This window comes from Panthera onca, chromosome D3, assembly GCF_046562875.1.
Source record: "Panthera onca isolate mPanOnc1 chromosome D3, mPanOnc1 haplotype 2, whole genome shotgun sequence".
Taxonomy (NCBI): Eukaryota; Metazoa; Chordata; class Mammalia; order Carnivora; family Felidae; genus Panthera; species Panthera onca.
The window spans coordinates 49,565,403-49,586,378 of record NC_138350.1 but is presented as its reverse complement, the minus strand read 5'-3'; the positions used below and the strand labels follow the sequence as shown (position 1 = coordinate 49,586,378).

The following is a 20,976-nucleotide window of genomic DNA, read 5'->3' as shown; positions in this document are numbered from 1 at the left end:
AAAGCACAAAAATGAGATGACAAGTAGCCTTAAAGGTCTGAAGAATTTGTTCTAAACTATGAGCACCTTCTAATGGCTGGCTCATAGAGCCTGGCCACACTACACCCGTTTGAGGATTAGGCTTTTAAAGAAAGCATAGAAAAAGTCAGCAGTGTGAATAACTAAGTATCTTTTTGTTCTTTCCTCTCCACCTACTCCCCCCTTACTGCCTTTTTTATTCACTGTTTTGTTTTTAAGATATTATAAGCTGACTCAGATATATACAGATTTTTAAAAATAGCATCAGTCACACAGAGCTAAGAAAGTATATTTGCTATGAATTTGACTCAAAGGAGGACAAAGAAAAATGTTTAGGGAAGAAAACTGTGGTCAATAGCAAATATTTTTAAATGAAAACAGGAATTGGGAAACTGGTAACTAAGGATACAAAACATTTATTTTCATATTTGAAAAATACCATAAAGATTTTAAGAATTTGATTTCTGGAAAAACTAGTAATTATGATATTGGTTGTTTAAAATAAATGCAACATTTTGGAGGACCACACATGAGTTTTTTGCTGTTAGTGAAGACTTTTTTTAATGCAGGGGTTTTTCTCTTTTTAATGTTAACTTTGGAAAACTATAAATAGCAATTGTTTTTTTACTTTAATTTTGGTAATAATTCGATTTTGCCATATTGATTATAGGAGATGCCATCAGCAATTTAAACTTTAGGACTTAAAGAGGAATGCAAAGTGATTTCTTAATGGTGTACAACATGCAAGCAACTAGGTTGATTTTGTGATTCTTTTTGGGTTTTTGTTGTTGTTGTTGTTGTTTCAGTTTATTTATTTTGAGGGAGAGAGCACGCACAGATGGGGAGGGGCAGAGAGAGAGAGGGAGACAGAGAATCCCAAGCAGGCTCCATGCTCTCAGCGCAGAGCCTGATGTGGGGCTCGAACTCGCAAACCATGAGATCATGACCTGTGCTGAAGTCAGATGTTTAACCAGCTGAGCCACCCAGGAGACCCTGATTTTGTGCTTCTTAAAAACAAAACAAACAAACCAAAAAATGTGTACTACATGGAATGCCTTTAGGATTTTAGCCAGATTCTAGGGTTATCTTTTCTAGGTTCTGCTGAACAAACTGAAGAATTTCCTGCTTATTCAGATCCAAGCAGGTTGCTTTCCTTCAGGCAGGAGCTATCTCAATTCATCATCTATTCATTGCTAACTTTTGCCAGGCATGTTGAGTTTGAAACTCTCACTGGAGGCTTCAAGTGTCCGTGTTCCTGCTCACCATGGTTCTCCCCCGCTGCCAGCCTGTCACCACCCCTTCGTTTCTTTTCCTACAAATTCTGGAGTCTGTGCAGAGCAGCTCTGACGTCTTCCTGTCCTCTGTAGAGCTAAGAGTAAAAGAAAAAGATTTGCAGGATCTGTGTTATATTTTGTTTCACTCTCAGATAAGTGATCCAATTTGGACACAAGCTTTTTAAAAGTCCCTTATTTTTTTTTAAAGAGAAAGTATTTTCTTAATAATTAAAAATAGGCTTTTTCCTCTTCTATGTTGCTACTAGTGAGTGGTAAGCTACCCAATTTTACTAGAAGATACACTGGCTATTCTAAGCAGAAGAAATACATTTTTTAGAACCGATTCTCTGGAAATATAACTTCTGATGAAATGGTAAACAATTTCTACACAGCTGTTTAATGGATGTAAATATATCCCTTTTAACTCCAAGCTTGAAATCATCATGTGTATAAAATCTTTATAAGTCACTATAAGGTGAAGTGGTGGCACATTGTTGAACAATAAGGTTATGAAATTCAACCTCATTAGACTTCAGATGAATAATAGAAGGTTCACACTAAGGGAAAGGCAAGAGGAATTAAATATTCAATCAATGATTCTCAACAGCAGGAACATTAGGGAGGATAGTAGTGATGGGCTTCCCCACTAGGAACTTGTCACAATATTTGGGGCAAGGGCACATATTGATTCACATACATTTATAGGATGCTCTTTTCATTCCAAAAAATGATGCTTTTTCTAGGACATTTTAGTACACACATACTGTGTGACAACAGCATCCAAAAAAAAAGGTTGAAATCATTGTGGCAGATCCCTTAGTTACTGAAGTCTGTTTTTCTCGACTACTCCAGATTTGAGGTTTGGATTACCAATATTGTAAATTTATATTTCATTAGTCTATTGGAAATACTATTCCATCCATATTATATGGATAAGTACTGCATTCTGGATTGTTTTAGCTAGTGCAAACACAAGTGAACACATGAGGGTGAATACACACCTGTGGATTGCTTCAACAGAACGTGGGACAAACTTAAGAATGGTTTTCATAACTATTATTTATATTATGTTGAGGATAGAGGATTTAGAAGGGTTTTGTTTGTTGTTTGTTTGTTTTAAGCTGCAAACTATAGGTGTTAAAACAGTGAAGTGGGACTAGGTAATATGTGAAGGAAACACTATTTCTCCCAGAACATGGAGAATAACAGGACAGTGGGGAGTGGTGGTGGTGGTGGGGGTTCTTCATGAACTTCAGTAAAGGCTAGATCACAATGGTATCCTAAGCTGCTTCCATGGATAACTTGGGGACTGATGTGTATATATCAGTCAGGGAAAAAGTATCAGCAGGCATCCAGCCTCCAGATAATCACCTAGGGCTCCTTCCTACCTCTGTCAAGGAATAAGTCACAGATAAATCTAGAAAGAGAAAAATAAGGTCAAGCCACCAGCAGAGTGCAGTGTGGCTTGAGCCTGTCTCAGCTGGGAAGTCCCTTTAAATACTTCTCCAGGGCAGAAACTAGTTCCAGGACCCATACCGGCATAGGCATGTACTGTAAGGGGGGGTGGGGGGGGGGGTAATGACTCCTATTTCATCAGAGTGTGAGAAGACAGTGGTTAGGAGACTTGGTTCTAAGAAGGTTCTTGACATCTTAGAAACAGTCTGTGAACCCATCACCGAAACAAAGTGCAGGCCGGGTAGAATGGCTTAAGGAAAACTGGGAGGATCGAGTGAAATTCTGCACACTGAACATAATCCACTTCCCCAAGAAAGCCTCTGACATGAAAGACAGAGACAAAAATAAACACTGCAAGAAAAGCAACAGAGAGTAAACTGAGATAATTCAGGAAATGGAAGAAAACTTTTAAAGTAGTATGGAAAGATAAGAGAAGCTCTTACATTTATGAAACAAGAGCAAGTTTCTATAAAAGAAACTATCAGAGAACAAACAAAAACTCTTGGAAATCAAAAATATGACCAAATATTCAACAGAAAGTCTGGAAGGAAAGCTAAAGAAATCTGCCAGAAAATGTATATAAAAGAGAGAATGAAGGGGGCAGGGAACAGAGAAAAATGAGAGAGATAAGAAAATTAAGGATCCATCTGTGAGGTTCTACATCCAGAAAATAAAAAAAATTAAAGAAGCTAACTTATATCTTCTTATACTATCTCACTAACATATGGGTAGGGTTTATTTTGAATTAAAAAAAAAAAAAGGCTATAGCCTTTTTGGTAATTATAACTACCAAAAGCCATTTTACATAATTTCCAACTTTATAAAAACAACTCAAGAGGGAGAATTTTTGAAGTATAATAGGTTTTTAATATTTCTTGATGTAACAATTTGAGAACTGGGAATAGCAGCACACATCCCCACCAGCAAGCATCTCAGAGTGACACTTTCTTACTGCTGATGATGACGTGGCCTTATCTAGAGATGTGCAAATTCTGGGAGAGAATTCTGAACCGCCCTGGATGACTGTTACTTATCAGTTGTCCTGTTATGTGGACCTTCCTGTCAGTTTTGGATGCTACAAGGCTCTCCCACACTCTTGTCCAAATTCCATGTTCTCTCTCTCTCACTCTTTCTCTCTCTCTCTCTCTTTTTTTTGGTATGACTCACTTCGAAAACTGAACAAACATTTATTGATCAATTATTCGGATTAAGATCTTGCCCCTAGCCTGTAGTTTAGCCATAGTTAACATTCTGTCTACATCATAAGCCCCTTCTCTCATGACAGAGCACAAACTTCAGATGCTTTGGTTCTTTCCTTCTTCTGATGTCCAGCTGTGCTCATTTGTTCCTGCCAGCTGCTCACCCCTTTCCTCATAGTCCTGAGGACCAGAATCCTTGAAGAACTCTTCCTTCGCCTGAAGTCATTTCAGGTTCTAGTAGGCCTCAAAGGGTTTGAAATTTCATATGGTTTGGATAACACAAATACATGTTTATTATTGGCTGGCCAGCTACTTTAGAAGTGAGAATATTCCCATCTCCCACAAATAGATTTTCTAAAAAGCTTCTCAAGGATGATTCAAAATAATAGACCTCCCAGAAAGAAAATGCTTATTTATGATAATCACTCAGATCTTTTGAGCTATGGAAAGGATGAATCACAGTGACATACAGTGTAAATTCTGTAATAAATGGGACTATTGTTGATTTTTTACGTTCACTGTTTAAATGGATAACTTGGACTGTATCTTCCCAGATTGTATTGTAATATAAGAAATCCTCTATGAATGATTATGGTGTGTTTAACTGAATATAATTTTCTCAAATATCTATGGATGAGCATGTGTTGGGCTTTGTAATAGGCAGATAAATATATTATTTTTTAAACTTGTGGGTGAGTCCAGGGGAAAAAAGGAGGATGATTTAATAAGCACAAGGCAGCTTGTTGGTTGTGCCACATCACTAAAATGTGACTTAACTTGGGGCGCCTGGGTGGCTCAGTCGGTTAAGTGGCTTGACTTCAGCTCAGGTCATGATCTCACAGCTTTGTGATTCTGTGTCTCCTTCTCTGCCCCTCCCCCGCTCATGCTCTCTCTCTCAAAAATAAATAAACATTAAAAAAAATGTGACTTAACTTTAGGTACCAAATAATCATTCCTCTTGTGATAGCTGAATCCACAGCCTTAAAGAGTACCACATATTTATCTAAAACTTCTCTCTAAAGAACTAAATAGGCTTTACTGACATTATTTTCTTAGACCACTCAGCATTTTGTGAGGAAAGTGGAACTATTTAGGTTGTATAGGTAAGAAAATATGTAAAGACATTAAGTGGCATGTTTAAGATTATCCAGCCAGCCATAGATCTGGGAAGAGAACAATGATCTCCTGAGTCCAAAAAATACTTTATCAACTGCCTTGAATTTCACTGGAGGAAAGGGCACAGAGTCAGTATAAGTTCAGATACTAAATATGTTTTAGTATCCTCTAAACCCTGACAGTTATATTTTGGAACCTTCCAGAAGGCAGATCTTTGCTTTTAAAAGGACACAAGGGCAAAGGTTTGGCACAACCAATGTTACCAAAGTCTTCAGCATGATTTGTTTTATTTTCTGCAGAAACGTTTATCTTGAGAAATAGGCCTTCTGATTCTGAAGTAATCCCAAGTGCTGCTGTTATCCCATAACTACCTCTGCTTCCCAAGCAGAAGGTGGATTTCTTGAATGTCATGCAAATTATATTTTCTCAAATACAGCTGATGTTCAAGCAGGGCTCTGAAATCATCTGTGAAATCTTGACTCTGGGAACACACAGAAAGTGGTTCGAGAAATGACAAATCAGGTTCTCTGGAGAAAGGTTCTAAGCAAAGTAAGTTTTAGTCCCGGTCTTGCTATTATCAATTGATGAGACAATTAAAAAATGAGTTTGTTTTCCTATATAAAATCAATACATTAATATTTAAGATAGTTTCCTACTAATACTTTAATATTCTTAATGTTTTTATGCACCTTTTAAAGCCACCAAAGATTTATTACTTTTGTCAGTCTGTAGAATATTTATTCAGCCATTATTATCTACATTAGAGATTTTGTGTTGCTTTGTAAAATCTGAGCCTCCCCAAAAGCCTTATTTGTTTGTTTTCATTGCAAACAGTACTGCAGGAGGTGAGAGGAACATTCACTGAGTAACTCCATGCCAAATCCTCAATGGAAATAAGGCTATGTAATACACACATACATAAAATGCCAATGCCTTACTATGTTCCACTGTGTTCATATCAGGCTTTCTTAAGAAATACTGATATATTATCCACATTTTAGAGATCATGAAAAAGACCCTTAGAAATGTTGAGAAATTCAACCAAGTTCACAGAGCTAGATCCCCCTGAATTCAAAATCATAATCTGTTTATTATGCCCTTTTACCTTCCAGAAGGGATTCTTCTGGGGGACGAAGGGGTGCTCCTTGTAATATAAAGGCTGCTTGTGAATTGCTTCCCTGGTCATGGAAATTTATCACTCCCTTATTCACTTACTTGACCATAAGTGCTTCAAGTTACTTACTTGGTTATATTTTCCATGGAAACATTGAGTTTGATTTTCAAATACTAAAAGCACAAAAACCCCAAAAACCTAAAAAAGAAAAGAAAAAAATAAAAAATTAAAATTTTAAATAAAGGAAAGAAAGGGAAATAATATCCCCCAAATAAGAGTAGGTTAAAAAAAATAAAGCCGGGTTTTTCTTCTAGTATTGGGACAGATCGCAACTTCCCTGGTAGAGTGCCAAATGAACAGCCAGCTTGTACTCAGCAGCCAGGTTGTATGAAAGATATGAATCTTGAAACGCCAGAATCACACTAAATATGGTGAGATGATCACACTGAAAAAGGCACCGGAGAACTGAGACCCGCAGAGAGAAAAGCAGTTATGTGCCCCATGTTACATACACTGCAAAGAACAAAATATCTAAGAGAAATAAAGGACAAATCCCCAGCCTCATTAAATTTTCTTTTTCTTGTTTTTGTTAAACCTTCCTCTCATTTCATATCATTGATTTTTCTAAAGTTAAAAGGGACTGTTGAGATTAATGTAAAGAGCTTACATAGGACAGGGAGTAAGAGAACCTGTGTCTCATTGGGGTTCCCTACTTGCCAGTGGGTAGCCTTGTGAACCTCTTTAAGCTTCAGTGTTCCTAGAAAATGAGGGGGTTGCATAGATCGTCTTTAACTTTAATTAAAACATTCCATAACTCTATAAAACGGGCATTACCCAGGCAAGGTCAGCTTTAATATACTAAAGCTAATTGGGGAGAAACTTGCAACGTGCAGGACATTTCCTAAGGGATAAGGGTCAATCCTAGCTTGCAAAGGAGGTTGAGAGAAGGAGGAAAAGTGAAGGAGTGCCTTCATTCAGTATCTGGGAAGGACCTTTGCAGGGTAAAGACAAGTGTTTGGGCATTTGGGAAGAGAGGCTGTATGTGGGGGGCTGCAGGCAGACTACTACTATTTGTGGTTTGTTTCCAAAGTGAGGACCCTTTTATACGAAAACACTGGCATGATGTATTTGTAGGTTTAGCATCTCCAGTTTGAGAAAATACACCAGAACAAAAATTGTTACGATTTACTTTGAAATAAAATTTTAAAACTGAATCATCATCATGATATCTATCTATCTATCTATCTATCTATCTATCTATCTATGAAGACTGGCTACGGATGCAGGACACATGGTTTATTCAGCCTGTCCATGATGCTTGGTGCACATATTTATTTGCAGACTTCTTGTAGTAAATCAGCAGCAGCCCATGGACCAGAAATCAAGGGATTAGACTGATTTTTAATATATGAACTCAGACTTAATTTTTGTTATTTTCTTGTCTTCTCCCTTTTTCCCCACCACTTGGCTGTTTCCCTGGGTCACTGCCAAGCCCCCTGCAGCCCTGGAGTTCTTTAGGCTGATGGAAAGTTAGTCTTCTGACTGACAGTGCTGTGATCAGAGGCTGAAAATCTTAAGAGTTCGGTCACCATTTGCCTAGTGAAATGAATGGCCCCATTAGATTATCTTAACTATGGTACAATGGAGGCAAGGATGTGTTGCGTGCCAAAGTCAACACTAGATCTAATTTTATGAACATCAAATGGACGCACAAAGTCTCCAATAACATGATTTTAGACTAGGCTATTCCTTCTTGTGATAAAAGGCTGATTAGCAAGATGTGGCTGACCATGTGATCAAGTTAATCTCAGACAAGATTCCAAAGCAATTCACAACCATTGAAAAAGGAGAGCCATGCAAGTTGGACCAAATTTTTAAAAAATGCTGCAAGTTCTTATCTGTATGATCAAAAAACTATTGGAATCAGAGAATTAGTTAGCTGACAGGCATTCCAAAGCAGATTTTGAAGTCATAGTAAGAGTTTAATTTATAAGGGCATGATGTTTAAAGCTTCTAGCAAATAATACTAACAAGCAATAGAGTTATTCAGGCTGAAATCTGTTCTAACTTTAAAGTAATCAGAACAGCAATAAACATCAATGGCTACTGCTGGGAGTGGGGAGGATGTAAACTAAGGTCTCATGTCCAGGATCAAAGCTTAATTCTTAAGCATGAAGACAGGTTCTATAAATGCCACTTGGTAATACAACAAACAGTATATCCATATTGCTACTGAATGTTTTACTATTATGTACAGTTCCTTGAAATTGGAACTTATAAATATCCTATTGCAAGGAGAACTTTTAGGCCGATTAGCAATGGTGTGACAATAATATTTAGCAAAGAAGAGAAAGAGAAAGAACAAGCCTCACCTTTCATCTTTAAATTGAATTAACATGACCTTCCTTATTCTTTTGAGAGGAAAATCCAGGAAATTTTTTTGAGATCCATTTTAAAAATGGCCTACAATATTATGTTTTAATTAAAATTGAATAAGCTTCCCTATGAATATTAAAAATTTAAAAGCCTAGCCAGCAATTGTACATTATTAAAAGCTGCATCACTCATGTCAAAGAAATTAGTACTTGATTTTTAGAGATCATCATCAAGTTCTTAAATGATCAGTATCCTGAAACTCAAATTCAAATAATGTTAGTACTTCAGTTACCCAAAGCAGAGGAATAATGTTCATTAACTGCAACGAAGTTCGACGACCTCCAGAGTATGGAAACGCTTAGATAAAACCGGTATTTTTATTTAACCGTAATACTTAAAAAAAAAAAAAAAAGTTCTGGAAAAAATGTATTATCTTGCCCAAATCAGTTACTCCTCACCCCTCCCTCCATTTCACAAATGTTTGTGACCCAAACTTGCAAAGTCTCTCACTTTTTGTGTCCCACTCCAAGTTCATGCCTTACAGAGAGGAAGCAAAACTCCTTTCCTGGGTGCGAACTCTGTAATGTCATTTTGTCTTTTAGATAATCCTATTTTCACAGAGAGTTCTGGCTTTTAGATTGTTTACCCCTTTCTTTCTATTTCTTCTGGTTTTCTTTGTTGATGATGTTGGAAGGTGGTGTAAGCAAGGAAGTCAAACTCCGTGAAAACTGTTTGCTAAAAATTGTGAACAGTACCACTAACGAGTAGAAATATAAAACGGGAGACTTCAAATAAAATAACGCGCACTCTCAAATTCCCAGAGGGAACAAAAGAAAACGAAACAACACACAAACTTGGGCTATTCCATCCAGTGCATCTGCAAAGGTGGGAGAAGTACTAGCGCCGTAGAGAAACTGCGGCCTCCGCCCTCCCCGGCCCGCAGGTGGCTCGTGGCAAGCACCTCAGACAACAATGGCCAGGGTGGGCTCTGCCTGCGTTGCTAGTTTGCTGTGTCTGTCCCTACCCAGAAAAACCATCTATCTCGAAAGAATGACAAAACAGAGAAGCGTGCGTTCGGCTACCTCGGAGGCATTCCCCCTCCCTTCCTAATCTCTAATTCCTCACCGCGGTCCAACGATGAACCTGCCAACCATCAAGTTCCTGTGCAAGTTATTTTATTTCCCGCAGCCCCTCCACCTGCCAGGGCGGTGTTCCACGCACCCCAGACTTCCCTCCGGCGACCCCCCGCGGGCTGCAGCAGAAACGGGGTGCTTCGGCGGGGCGGGGGCGGACGGCTGCCGTGGATCTGGCCGGCTACAGCCGCAGCTCGGTGGCCTCCGATTGGCCACGACGCGGGCGGGGAAGCTCGGCGGAGGAGGGAGGCGGGGGCGAGGGCGGCGGCGGCGGTGGCGGCGGCAGCGGGCGGGGAGAGGAGAGGAGAAGAGAGAGGGCCGCGCAGCCTGGCAGCGCGTGCGGCGAGCGCGGGGAGAGCTGCGGTGGCGGCTGCGACTCGCGTCGGTCGCGCTCGCTGAGGCCGAGCAGGGTGCGCGGGCGGCGGCGGCGGCGGCGGCGGCGGGGGGTGGGGCGGCGCGCGCGAGTGAGCGGCGCCGGGCAAGGACCGGCAGGCGGGTGCTGGCGCGCAGGCACCAGGGGCGGCCGCGGTGGCAGCTGCGCCGGACGGAGCCGGGGCAGTAGCGGCCGCGCCGACCCCCGACCTCACCCCCGCGCGGCCGAGGCCAGAGAACAGTCTCCAACTCTCCGGGGGGCCGGAAAGGGGGCCGGGAAGCGGCCCTCAGCCCCCACGCAGCAGAGGCTCCGGGCGGCGGGACTGCTGCCCTTTGTGGGCGCTGCGCGCACGGCCCGAAGCGCCCTCCCCGCGGCGCTCTCCTCGGCATCTACGTCTTGCAGAGCGGCCCTGGAGAGGGGACCCAGAGGAAGCAAAGCCACGAGCCCGAAACCTCGCGTTGCGGAGCTCCTGGGGAGCGCCAGCCGCTCCACTTCCACCGCCGCATCCTACACCGGCCAAGGTCCCCGCCGCCTGCATCCCTCCCGGCTTCCGCTGCGCTTAGGGCCGGAGCCTAGCCGCCTGCGCTGCCACCGCGGCCGCCTACACACACACGCACACACTCTTTCTCTCTCTTTCTCCCTTTCTCACACCCTCACACGCACACCCTCCTCCTCCCCCGCCCCCTCCCCAGCTTCTTGATCTCTCGGTCTGTTTTATTACTCCTGGTGCGAGTCCCGCGGACTCCGCGGCCCGCTATTTGTCATCAGCTCGCTCTCCATTGGCGGGGAGAGGAGAGCAGCGGTGAAGGGGGTGGGGTGGGGTGGGGAGGGGAAGGGAAGGGGGTGGAAACTGCCTGGAGCCGTCTCTCCGCGCCGCTGTTGGTGCTGCCGCTGCTGCCGCCGCCGCCGCCGCCTCCGGCTCCTCGCTCGGCCCCTCTCCGCCTCCATGTGCCGGATAGTGGGAGCGCCGCGGACCCTGCTGCCGCTGCTGGCGGCCCTGCTTCAGGTACGCGGCGGTCTCCGCGGGCCGGGCCGCGGGCGGGGTGGGGCGGGCGGCGCCGGGTCCCTTTGTTCCCCGCGCCGCTGCGGGGCCAGGCTGCGCACCCGGGAAGGGAGGTGCCGCACCGCGCGGTCGGGAGCTGCGCAGGCACGAGGCTCGGCCGGGCTCAGGGGCAGGGCTGGCCGGGCCGGCTGGTCTCCCGCGCCATTCCCGGCGGGTCCCGAAGGAACAGATCGCGGGCCCCCTCTGCTCTTCACTCCTGGCCGGGCGAGCTTGCAGGGGGTGTCTCCAGGCAGCAGAAGGGTGAGGCAGGATAGCTCCCAGGTTTTCCAGTTTTCTACGCTTCTCGCCCCTCGCTTTGCACTTTGCTCCAATTTTTTTGTTTATTTTTGCAGGGATGGGTCGCGAGTTTGCAGTAGGAATTCTCACTCTCGTGTCTTAGTTACGGGACGTGCCTCCACCCCACCCCACCCTGGCACCCGCGCGCCTCCCGGTGCCCGAGGGCTCCACTGTCCTATTGTCTTTACCCCAGCCCAGAGTTGCCTTCTGTTCTTGTTTTCTTGCCCTCACTGTGTTCTTTGTCGGTCCCACCTGGAAAGAAAACCTCATCCCGTTGCCCCGAAGAGTCTATACGGGCCGGGGCCTCCGCACTCAGCCCCTGGCCCCGCACGCCCCTTATCCCGCCGGGCGGGGAGAAGTTCCGTTACTCGGCTATTATTCCTCTCCCTGTGTACGCTGTCTCTCCCCTTCGTGCGTCCACGGGGACGCCTTAGCGAGGAGCCTCTGCACTTTTCACGCTTTCGGGAGAGCGCCAGACAGCCTCTTCATGGAATCAGTACTAGGAGGCTCCTCCGCGGCAGAAAGCACCTGCTTCAGGCAGGTCGCAGGCTTTTTTGCCACTCCGCGCCATCGGCCTCCAGCCCGGGCGACCGCCCAACTTTCCCGCGGCGTCCGGCTGGGGGATACCCCGAGGCCCCTCCCGTCCGCCGACCGGGTCCCGGGAAGCTACGCCGCGCGCCTCAGCTGCGACCCTCGCCGGGAGCGGGGGCAGGGCGGGGGTACCGAACGTGCCCCCGCACGCTATGGGTTCCAAAGCTGCTGCAGGAGAGGGGCGTGTCCACACTGAATGCAGGTCAGGGTCCCCCGGGAAATACACCGGGGGTGGGGGGGGGGCGGGCAGCGCACCCTTGTGGCTGGGGGTGGCCAGCGGGTGGCCGCTCTGAAAAGTCCGGGTGCGGCTCGGAAGTGCCGTGGCGCCGGGGGCGGCCCGGGCAGGGACAGATGGTGCCGATCGCCCCCCTCCGTGGTCTTCACGGGTCAGGGCCTGACGCGCTCCGGCCGCGGGGGGGACTGAGGGCGCCGGGGGCGGGACGAGGTCGGCGCCCGCGGTCTCTCACGCTTTCTCCCGCTTTCTCCCGCCGCCCCCTAGAGGGGTGTGGGCAGAGGCCGCTGGAGCCCTGTCCATGGTGCGCCGTGGAGCGGCGCGCCCTGCCCTGCTCTGCGCTTTCCTCCCCCAGGTTGTGCTTTCCAGCTTTCTGGCTCGCTCTCTTTTCTCTGGCTTCTTGGACGCCTGGGTCCCGTCTTTCCTTTCTCCTTTCTTGGGTTTCTCCTTTTGTTCTTTCGTCTCCTGCTGGTCTTTCTCCCCTTCCCCCACTCGCCAGTCCGCCCTCCTCGGCTCTCTCCGGACTCTGGGGTTTTAGAACTATTAGGCTAGTTGTTTTTGGCCTCTGCAGTTTTGGGAAGTGGATGGAATTTCTTTTAACTGGGGGAGGAGACCCGTCAGTCACTTGCTAACAAAAGTATCTCCTGTTATAAAACCGCCCTTTATTCTTGGAGTGCACACTCCTCATTCTTGAACCCTCTTGTCACTTCATTTATTGTTTCTTCTTTTCAAATGGGGTTTGCTAAAGAGGTTAGACTGAAGGGGAAGAAGGAAAAAAGTGATACTTCAATTGTTTGAAGTTAGGGAGAAGGCGAGATAAACTTAGGAATCCTACGGACAAAAGACATTTTCCTTCTTCTTCTTCTTTTTTTTTTTTTTTTTTTTTTGAACAGGAAATGTCATAGATCAAAAAAAATCTTATTTTTAAAAGTATTAATTTTGAACATCATTCAGTGGTCTCACAAATTTACAAAGAACTTTTAATAAATTTTCAGAGTGTGAGTCCAGCAGTAGATGGCATGTTTACTAACTTTTTGATCCGAAAGTAAGTTTTAGTTGAATACTGTGCAGGGAAGTTGTTGGTCATTAATACCATGGTGCTAAATTTGGTACCGCTGGAGCAATCCCATTTCCTCTTAGTCATCCACCTTGAAGTCAGGTATGAATTTTGTAAGTCATTTTCTTTTTTAAGCATTTAAAAAATAGCATTTATAAACGGCAAAAGTGCTTATCTTTACTATTGTATGTCCTTTCTCAGTTTCTTCTAGGATGTTACCTTGACTTTTGTAAACCCCCAGGAAAGGGGAAAGTATAACTTTGTCATCAAGTTATTTGTCAGTCTCCTAATTCATAGGTGCAAGTCAAGCAGTAACATTGAATGATTTGCAAGGTCATTAGGAGTGGAAGCAGAGCAGTTTATGCAACATGAGTTTTAGGGTTAAGTGCACCATGTGGATTGTACAACTGAGATTAGAAATGTCTTTGTGCTAATGGCCTGCTTTACACACCAGAATAACAAAGATCTATCTGCAAGGTGAAAATGGCCCCTCTGCAGTCATCTGCTATTAAAAGTCTATTCTTTTCTTTTCTTTTCTTTTCTGTCAGACTAAGAAGACAAGAGTTTTAGGAAGGAGAATGAGTAGATTACTAGGGTAGATATAGAGCGATCTTATTTTTTTTCAGACCAGTCAAAAAAGAATCATTAAATAATCAAAAGAACTTCATGCCTTTACGTGTTAACTGAAGTATTTCTTGTTTTACTTTGAACATTTTTTTTTTACTTTCAGAGATTGTTTATTAGTTTAGTTATCCTATTATATTTACATGATTCTACTCAATTTTGCACATTGTGGTATTCAGCTTTAAGATTTTTCTCTATTCTTCTTCATTTTAACTTATGGCATTAGCATTGTCCTTTACACTCAAAATGAAAAAGCAGAAATTGAGCATTAAATTTTACTGATCAAGGGATATCACAAAGTTATGACAAGCTTCCCTTTTAAATTATACAAGTGACTTTCAAGGCCTTAAATAGATTTATCATCAGACAAAAAAAAAAAATCAATTTTACTTCTACCTACCCAGTAATTACTAGACTAGAAACCTGTTTTGTTTTTCTCATTCACATTGTTCTAATTTAAATACACTTGTATGGGTTATGAAGCATCAAGGACATCACCTTAATGTTTATAGATCCTCTGGATTCTTAGTTTTATCACATGGGTCCTGCTCTCAATCGTGGATGAGGGTATATGAAAAAAGATGCATAAACCATATGTGATTTTTACCTGTTAGGTGTATAGACTTTGAAGAGATTAATTTTCAACACCTGAAACATATAAAAAGAAACTTTATTTTAGGATGTAGAAAATCAAGGATGCAGTAATCATTTTAAGCACAAAAATGTTTATTCCCAGTGTTTATTTGATTTTCATTTGTCTTTTAACAACTTCTTGTGAAAGTAAGGAAAATTAACATAGTTGGTGTTCACAGTTTATTCTGCTTAGTGGCTACAGTTACAGATATCTTTGCCCTTTTCTTATCTTGTAGCGTGTGGTCATTACTCATAGATGGCGCGTTGCAAGCATACTAGGTGTGATCTGGAAAATAATAATTTGTGCATCCTAAGATATTTTATCCTAAAATATTTTATGGACATATTTTAAAAGTATATATATATATATATATATATATATATATATACATGTATATGTATATATAATTTGTTAGGCCCCAATTGCAAGTTCAGAATTTACATACAGATTGTACTTTGTGACTTTCATACCTTCATGGAGTCTGCTCTGACCTTCATTAAAAGTTCAGACTGAGATTTTAAGAGGAAATTCTTTTTAGATTGTATTTTTTACATATAGAGACTAAAGTCTTCTTTGAACAGATTATTTTGGTGACAGTGTATTGCACCAAACTGTCCTTAATTTCCTTTTTCATTAAAAATTCTCACTTCTTAAATTTGTTGTGCCTCATTAAGCTTTAGCGTTATTAATCGGGAAATGTCAAGACTTAAAGTAACAGTAAATCTTGCTTTAAAATGCCTTAAAAAAATCCTGAGTGAACGCAAATCCCCATCCTGTTTTCAAAGGGATATTCGTAAGTTAGAAGAGTGATTTTTAAAGAAAAATCCTAGCTGTTATTTAAGAAACGTAATGTTTATGTATATACTCTACCGTTTTGCCCAAGTTAACATTATTCAAATTTGTTCCTTTGGCCCAAATACAAAAAGTAATCAGGTTTAAGCACTGCACAGACTTGTGGTGAATTTTGTCAATCATTTAAAAATTACATAGATTTGGAGTTTGGATTTTGTCATTTGAGTATTTCCTATCTGCCATTAGTATACCTTCTAGAAACCTAAGTAAGCATTTTCAAGTTGGGTTAAGAACTATAAGTTGAAATGTAATTTGTATCAACACATCATTATGCCTCACATTTCTGTCTTTCCTTACCAAAAACTTATTTTTCTTTTAATTTTTTAGCAAATTATATCAATTTATTTGAGCAGATGCTAGTCTTCCTGTATTTAACTAAATGTAGATAAGTTTTGATTAACCCTATTCATGCCAGGGAAGAGGTATATACAGATAAATGTTTTAGTTAGAGCCATATCTTCTCCATAGAGAAAGCGATGTCCTTAAAGTACTCAGAAGAAGGTGAATTCCAGAGCTAAATGGGACCTTTTAAAAGATTTGGATTTAAAGATTACAATTTATGTTATCACAGAGTTTTTGAAAGGAAAATTTAGGTTATAAATACATGCTTCTCAGTTCTTATTTCTTGTTACTCTCTTTCATACTCAGCGCACTTCCTTGTCTGAATTTCCACTGTACTTACAGCCCCTAAGCCCTTGGATTGCTTGTATATGTGTGTCTATACATATACATATATATATGTATAGACACACATACACATATATATACACATGTATATGTGTGTATATATAGACACACACACACTATATGTATGTAGAGGATTGCTATCTACATATGTGTCTCCTGCAGTATTTATCACAGTTTAGCATAAAGTGTCAGTCAATAGCTAATTAATACCTTTGTGTGTGTGTGTCATCCAAGCTGATTTGGGCATCAAAAGTATAATTTTGCTCGGTGCAAATAAGCTGGTGTTACATAACGTCAAGGGCAAGAGCTAGTGTCAAAGGCAGAAAGCCTGGGGTTCTAATCCAGTCCAGATGTAGTTTACTCCCTTAAACTCTCATGACCTCATTTTCTTCAATAGTAAAATATTGGGCCTGGTTGGATAAGTTGATCTCTCAGGGACTTTCCAATTCTACGACTCTTGAGGCTGCTTAAAAATATCCCCCAAAATGATTCCTTTATAAAGATTTCGGAATGACTTTAATTTTTAACCTAAAATGGAAATATTTTCATATTATCTGAGTGGTAGAATGTCATTTTTGAGGGTCATTAACAATAGTTTATTATATATGGTAGGTTAGAAATCATCTGTATTTTTTATATGCTTGACCTTTAAAAATAATTTTTTTTCATTGACTGTGTTGCATTTACCACTAAAAGTAAATTATATTTTTGGGTTAGACTTAAAGGAAGGGAGAGTGTGATACTACTAAGAATAAAAATTATTCCTTTTATTCCTTTTGTACTTTTATGTTTCTTTGAGAGAAGATAGCTTCCATGAGAACCATTGAATTGAGTGATATGGGTCAGCACTAAAAATATAGCCCATTGACCTAACAAGTCCTTCTCTAGTTATTTTTCTGCAGGTATGTCTGTAATCATGGTATACACACGAAGCGTTGTTTATACTTACCAAGGATTGGATTTGTTGAACTCTGAATGTCATTAGTAGGAAATGACTTAATGTATTATGTGTAATATGCAGTCAGATTTGAGAACCCTTACTATGTGGAATAAAGCATTTTTAGTTCTAGTTCCAAGGCAAAAAAAAAAAAAAAAAAATGATTGTTAAACCACCCAATGTTTTTGGCGTAGACACACACCTAGAAAACCTTCAAAGAAGGGCAGCCAAAGTAATCAGTGGGATCTACATGAGATATCGGACAAAGACCATGATAGAAGTTATAACAAAAGAATAGGAAAGCAAGCAGTGTATGAATAAGATGAATATGACCTAAACTAACAGTAGAATGTCCTAAAGTTTGGCTGAGAAGAACCTATAGCAGGTAGCAGGCTGAGCTTCAAGTAGGTCCAATTGGAGTTTGGCCAAATTAATGGGTAGTTAAATAATAGATTAGTCTCTATGTTGTATCATAAAATGACTACATTGTGCTGTTATTTGTGCCTAAGAGATTTGTTGGTTAAACTATTGTAATATTTCTTACATTCCTTTGACCGAATATTTAATTTTTCATCTGTTCTAATGGTGAAAGTGGGGTCTAAAGTGTAGTCTAAAGACCTTACTACCATCTACAACTTGAAACACAGAAGAAATTTAGTAAGGGAATCAGATGTTTTGGTCTCCTGCCTTGATTAAATAAAACTATTTAACTTGGGTTTTTCTCAGGTAGCATTGGGAAAATTAACTGTGTAAACAGCCTTTAAAGCAGCTAGAGCGATTTAAAAGGAAGTGCTATTATAAATACAATATGGCAATCATATATAGAGGTGCTTGGAGAAGTGGTTGATCCATGATTGGTTCTTAAGTTTTCTTTTACAAAATATACCTACGTATAACAAAAATAAACAAGTAAGTACTTGAGTAAAGATATATACTTCTCTGTATTGTAATTTTAATATTGGTTTTTATGTTAATTTAAAAAATTTACTTGACTATTGCATACTTAATACATATTGTAGTTTTAATATGGGTTTTTGTGTTAATTAAGGGGACACCTAAGTGGCTCAGTTGGTTGAGCATTAGACTTCAGCTCAGGTCATGATCTCATGGTTTATGAGTTAGAGCCCCTCATCAGGCTCTGTGCTGACAGCTCAGAGCCTGGAGCCTTCTTCAGATTCTGTGTCTCCCTCTCTCTCTGCCCCCCCCCCCCCATTTGCGTGCACGCTTTCTCTCTCTCTCTCAAAAATAAACATTAAAAAAAAATTAAAAGAATTTAATTACTTGACCATGATGTTTGAAAATATTTATACCCAGATTCCCTTCCTCACATTCTGATGTAATGTTTAATGTTTCAGTGGATTAGTAAAAGAAATTAGTAAAACAAAAAGATTAACTAAAGGGGCATAATTTAGAATCTGTATTATTCCAGAAATTGCTGGAAATAGAAATGTGGAGTGACCATTTTTCTCCCTCATGAAAATAAATTTTTAGCTTATTCACCTTTCTTCTGTTGTATCAAATGCTGAACTTTTGTACTGCTTTCAGTAAGGATGGCCCTTCAGATTTTTTTCCACATATGCAGCTTAAGACCTCTCACAATTTATTTTATTTTTATTAATTGTCAGTAGGTCATTCATGTATCTCTGAAAAGCACATATACCAGAGAAAACCATTGAAACTTTAGATACTTGCTGCCACATCTTCAAATCTTTCTTTTCTTCTTCTTCTTTTTTTTTTTTTTAACTAATGTCTGGTGGTACTAAATCTTTAAAATACAATATTTTTAATTTCAGTGAAGGAAACTAATATATTGTCTCTGTTAATTATTTCTGTAACCCTGTGAGAGAGGTGGTTTTATTCCCATTTTAGAGTTGATGAAAGTGGAACTCAGACAGTTTGAGTAGTTATTCTGAGAATCCAGAGTAAAACCGTATCTGTCAGAGTAGATGGAGTTTGACTGCAAAACACATGGTTTCCTCCCTCTGTGAGGGGCCGGGACACTTTTCATATGGTACTCAAAGAATGAACATCACATTAGAGAGGAATTTCAATTTTTCTTTACCGAGTTGGTAAGATTTTTTTTTCAGTCATCAACTTTTGAGTTATATTCTCTATTAATTTTGACCTTAAATATTTTTACTTATGTTGGCATCTGAAGCCAAAATGTAATGCTTGGTTAGGGTTTTCACTCATTTTAAAAATATGTTATCTTAGAGAAAGAAGAAAGTATCATAGTGAAATGATTCAAAATCAGTTTTATAATATTCTTCAAATTGTCTTCATAAAAAAATAATATGCTGATAACTGCTCAAAAAAAAATTTAATGGGTGAATCCTGGAACTTAAAAATACTTCCTAAGAGCCTAGAAGCCCTCAGACTATGCATGTTTTTTCTTCTTTTTTTGATACTATTTTTTTTTAAGCGTTCTTTTCTGGGAAAAATAAATTCAAGAGACTCCAAGTTTTGAAATATGTTTTTAGCGGCACATTTTCCATGTTTGGATCATCTGAATTACCTTTTATCCCACAAATGAAATTATTTGGGTCTTTTAAAATATACATGTCCACATCTTGAAAGGACCGGCTGTAAAAGATTCATGTGAATGTTTTGTGGAGGGACCAAGTACAGACATGGATTTGTTTGCTGAAGAGAAAGCCTAGAACTATTTGGTTTGTAACTTGACCTATTGTAACTGGGCGGATACAGTTGGCTTGACTATAATCTCCAACAAAATGTTGGTTGGTTGGTTGGGAAGCTATTAAGTGAACTCTGAAATAAATGACTAAAAAGCCATTAATTTATATTAAGTTTAAAGGGGATATAATCCACTCCCTCTGCTTAACATAAATCTTTAATATAAACTAGAGACTGTGACCACTTTAATTTTTTTTTCTTGTCTTAATTGGTTAACACAAAAGTTCAAAGTCTGGAGTTCATTCTTTGTGGCTTTCTGGTCCAGTAAATAAAGAAAAATGTGTTTCCTGCAGCCAAAATATTAGCATTTTGTGGATCCTTTAGCATCCACCCCCAGTAGAGTCCCATTTGGTGCTAACGTGTTCAAAGTTAACTTCTAATGTCCTGCTTCCATTGTACTGAAGAGAATTCAAAATTCAGATTTGACACACATATAAATATACACGCTCGTACTTTATACAACTATCAAATGCATATAGAAAAGTGCTCATAAGTAGATAGCCTGCTGAATGTTCATAAATTGAACGCTATTGAATCAGCACCCAATCAAGACACAGCATCACCAACACTGCATGGGTACCCTCCTCCAATTTTAACCATTTTCCAGTGCTAAGTATTTACTTGACTTCTGCCTCATAATATCTATTACTTTTGCTTATTCTTTATGGAATCTTTGGATTTTATGAAATCATATACTGTATTCCCTTTTGTGTCTGGTATCTTCCACCCAGTTTGTAGAATTGTCCATATATTTGTGTCATAATGTTTTAATAGCCAGGAATTAGGAAAGATTCATGGATGTTATAGAAATATCCAGGAAGTTAAGGAAGTTGAACATTGATTTAAAAAACAAAAAACAGAGTGATTGTTTCACTGCAGCTGAAATTTGCTTGCATACTTCCGGTTTGTCAAGCCATGAAACACCTTTTGTGGGGTTTCCTGCTCAGATTTCTTCTATAGTTCTTGCAATTTTGGCAGTATTGTCTAGCCAAAAGCCAAAAACATTGGGAACTCAGTAAGTTATAGCCTCTATCAGGAGGAGGGTGGAGGCAAAGAACTAAATGTCTTTTTGATTTGAAGTCTTCAAGCAGAAGGTTTGGGTGTTAACAGAGTCTAATCTTTTCATTGATGCTTCTTAATACTTTCTCTGAGCTTACTAGTGACCCACTTCTCAATGAGGTCTTACACAGATTTATTTTTAATTTAAAAAAGGTTAAATTGGGGGGTTATAATGCCACAAACTGCTAGTTTTCCAGCTGTTTAGTGCATCT

At 40.6% G+C, this 20,976-nt stretch overlaps 2 protein-coding genes across 3 annotated transcripts in view; one reads left to right on the top strand and one right to left on the bottom strand.

Moving 5' to 3' along the window:
- Positions 1 to 418: 418 nt before the first annotated feature.
- LOC132665877 (uncharacterized) lies at positions 419 to 10,500 on the bottom strand. Of its 2 annotated transcripts, none has more exons than XM_060613506.3 (3): positions 9,774 to 10,500; positions 6,306 to 6,374; positions 419 to 1,387 (listed from the first exon to the last, which is right to left on the bottom strand). In XM_060613506.3, exons 1-2 carry the CDS (start codon positions 10,445 to 10,447, stop codon positions 6,350 to 6,352), a joined length of 699 nt encoding a protein of 232 aa, XP_060469489.2. In that variant the 5' UTR covers positions 10,448 to 10,500; the 3' UTR covers positions 419 to 1,387; positions 6,306 to 6,349. The 2 variants fall into 2 exon arrangements, 1 of the variants encoding a protein (XP_060469489.2); XR_009604334.3 differs by having other exon boundaries at positions 1,370 to 1,387; positions 8,845 to 10,500.
- Positions 10,501 to 10,775: 275 nt separating this feature from the next.
- Positions 10,776 to 20,976, top strand: part of CDH2 (cadherin 2) — a 215,050-nt gene continuing 204,849 nt past the window's right edge. The window contains exon 1 of the mRNA XM_060613504.3: positions 10,776 to 11,064. Coding sequence (XP_060469487.1) covers positions 11,005 to 11,064 — 60 coding nt within the window. The 5' untranslated portion in view covers positions 10,776 to 11,004. The remainder of the gene's footprint in view (positions 11,065 to 20,976) is intronic.

Excerpts from the sequence above, each read along its gene's own strand:
- LOC132665877 (XM_060613506.3), bottom strand. The coding sequence starts at position 10,447 with ATGCCGAGGAGAGCGCCGCGGGGAGGGCGCTTCGGGCCGTGCGCGCAG. Across the intron at positions 6,375-9,773 it reads TCGCCGGAGGGAAGTCTGGG|GTTTTTGGGGTTTTTGTGCT; the intron begins GTGCGTGGAACA and ends TTTCTTTTTTAG.